At 57.4% G+C, this 2,103-nt stretch overlaps 1 protein-coding gene across 1 annotated transcript; it reads right to left on the bottom strand.

Annotated features, from left to right (window-relative positions):
• Positions 1-311: 311 nt before the first annotated feature.
• Positions 312-1,903, bottom strand: VTJ83DRAFT_3 (uncharacterized protein; the record flags this gene model as incomplete). Its single annotated transcript, XM_071009331.1, has 3 exons — positions 312-1,252; positions 1,325-1,678; positions 1,819-1,903. 3 exons carry the CDS (start codon positions 1,901-1,903, stop codon positions 312-314), a joined length of 1,380 nt encoding a protein of 459 aa, XP_070869356.1.
• Between the last annotated feature and the right edge of the window lie 200 nt (positions 1,904-2,103).

The raw sequence follows: 2,103 nt of genomic DNA, 5'->3' as shown, positions 1-2,103 counted from the left end.
CCGGCGCTTGGACTTTTGAAAGCGCGCGCCAAAACAGAGATGGCTTTGCTAACGGCTGGTAAAACAAGATGGCGCAGAACAAAATCGTCAATCAAGCGCTGAGAGATGAAGAAATGCTTCGGACTCGTCGGTCCGTTTTGGCCGGTTCGGTTGAGACCGTCCTGGGCTGTTTCTGTTTCCCCTGTCGAAACCACGCCCTCGAGGATTTCCTATCCCCATCGCCAAACTTACAGCCACGAACCGCACAGGCCTGTCCGTCCTACACCCACACCCGATTTTGCGTGCGCGAGAGAGTACTTGTCGCCACGACCTCAGCCATCATTCTCGAGATCATCATCTCCGTTCTCATCTACCTCTTCCCCGTCGTCCTCTTCCCCGTCGCTGGAGCTCCCTTCGCCCTCGCTATCGCTCTCGCTACCAGGGTCGTAGTCTTCCTCCATCTCGTCCTCTTCATCCTGCAACCGCTGTTCTTCCTCTCGTGCGGCTCGCTCCAGCTCCGTCATTGTCTCTCCATCGCCCTGGCCGGCGGCGGGGTCTTGACCGGCGGCATGCCGCTTGTTCTCGGCCAATTCCCGTTTCGCTTTCCTTTGTTCTGCCATGCTGCGGTCGGCAAGGCCGTGACGGCGCACGTAATTTTCGTCGATGCCTTGGTAGTCCTCCTGATCGAGCATGCCAAATTCGACTTCTTTTTCGATGGAGCCAGCTGCACAGCCGGGGATATCGGTGTCGAGCTCTACAACCATGTTGAAGGTCGTCCGGAGGACGTTAGTGTAGCTGACAGCGACGATACGGTCCAGCGGAAGAAACAGCAGCGGCTTCTTGAAGCCCCACAAGATGCCGGTAGGAAGGAAAAACAGGAAGCCATCCTTGCTGCCACGGAAGGCTTTGACATGGACGGCCTTTTCGTTGGGGCGGTGTGACTGCCGCACCACGCTATGGAACAGCTTCGGGTCTGAGGCGATGAGCTGGCACGCATGATTGCCGGCGGTGCGCATCGAAGTTGTCAGAGCCCAGTGGAACAAGCTGCTGTATGTGTCGGAAACCGCCTCGGCCGTCTTGGCGGACGGACCAGCGATGCTTCCAGGCTTCGGCGCCGTGGCCGGGACCGTGAAGACCAGTGGCTCGGGGACTTGTAGTTTGTCGCCATTGGCAACCGCCTGCTTGGTTGCCGGCAGGTAGCTGTCACGCGGCAACAGCACATAGTTGTACTGGACTTGTGATTTATCGGGAACGGGCAGGTAGAAGGCGTGTTCTTCAATCACTAAGTGTCAGAATCTCTGCCCTGATGTCACAGCTGCTGCGAAAGTTTGTTCAGGAAGCATACCAATATCCTTCCATGCATACACCATGCCTGGCGCAGGGACCGAGGTGCCCGGGGCGCGGGCGTACAAGAAGTTGCGCGTGAAGCAAAGGTCGTACTTTTTCCTTTGTGGTGCAGTGACCGACACGTCCTTGATCTCGAGGAGGACCGGATCTGTGAGGGCGGCGTCGCCGCCAGAGGCAGTCGATGGTGCAGGGGTGGTTGAACCATGCCCGTTCGCTTGGGCATGTGGATGGTTCTGAGCAACGTCGACGCGCCTCCTCTTCGAAGCCGGGCCGTCTGGATCGCTTGCCGATGCTAGCTGCTCGTAGACGTAGCTAACAATGTTATTAAACAGGGTTGTACGCGCCGGGGTGTCTGGTTCAGCAACAGAGTCAGCTCGTCCTCGCATGTGCCACAAGGGCCACCCACAACACGATAGTTGGCTGGCGATCACGAAGCCTGATGCACAGGTATCTCCGATAGCGATATTAAGCGGATTGGGTAACGGTGCATACCGGCGGCTTGTTGGATCCCGGCCACAATATCTGGTCTGGACCCGAAGACAATGCCCAACGTCTGGAGGTCGAGTTGCGCTGCCATGGTTGGCAGCGATACAGCGTGAAAGGGAGCGAAGCCAGGTACGCGATCGTTGGATGCGAGTGATGGAAAGCTTTGTTGGTTGAAGTAAATGGCAGAGAGGCTGGTCGGAAGACGCGTACGCAGTGGTTTTGGAGACCAATTGATGATGCGTTTGAGAGTCGTGTCGCGCGGCGAGACGCGAAACGACCCAAGTTCAATGG

Source organism: Remersonia thermophila, chromosome 1 (genome assembly GCF_042764415.1).
Source record: "Remersonia thermophila strain ATCC 22073 chromosome 1, whole genome shotgun sequence".
Classification (NCBI taxonomy): domain Eukaryota; kingdom Fungi; phylum Ascomycota; class Sordariomycetes; order Sordariales; family Chaetomiaceae; genus Remersonia; species Remersonia thermophila.
This window is presented reverse-complemented; position numbering and strand designations above follow the sequence as displayed.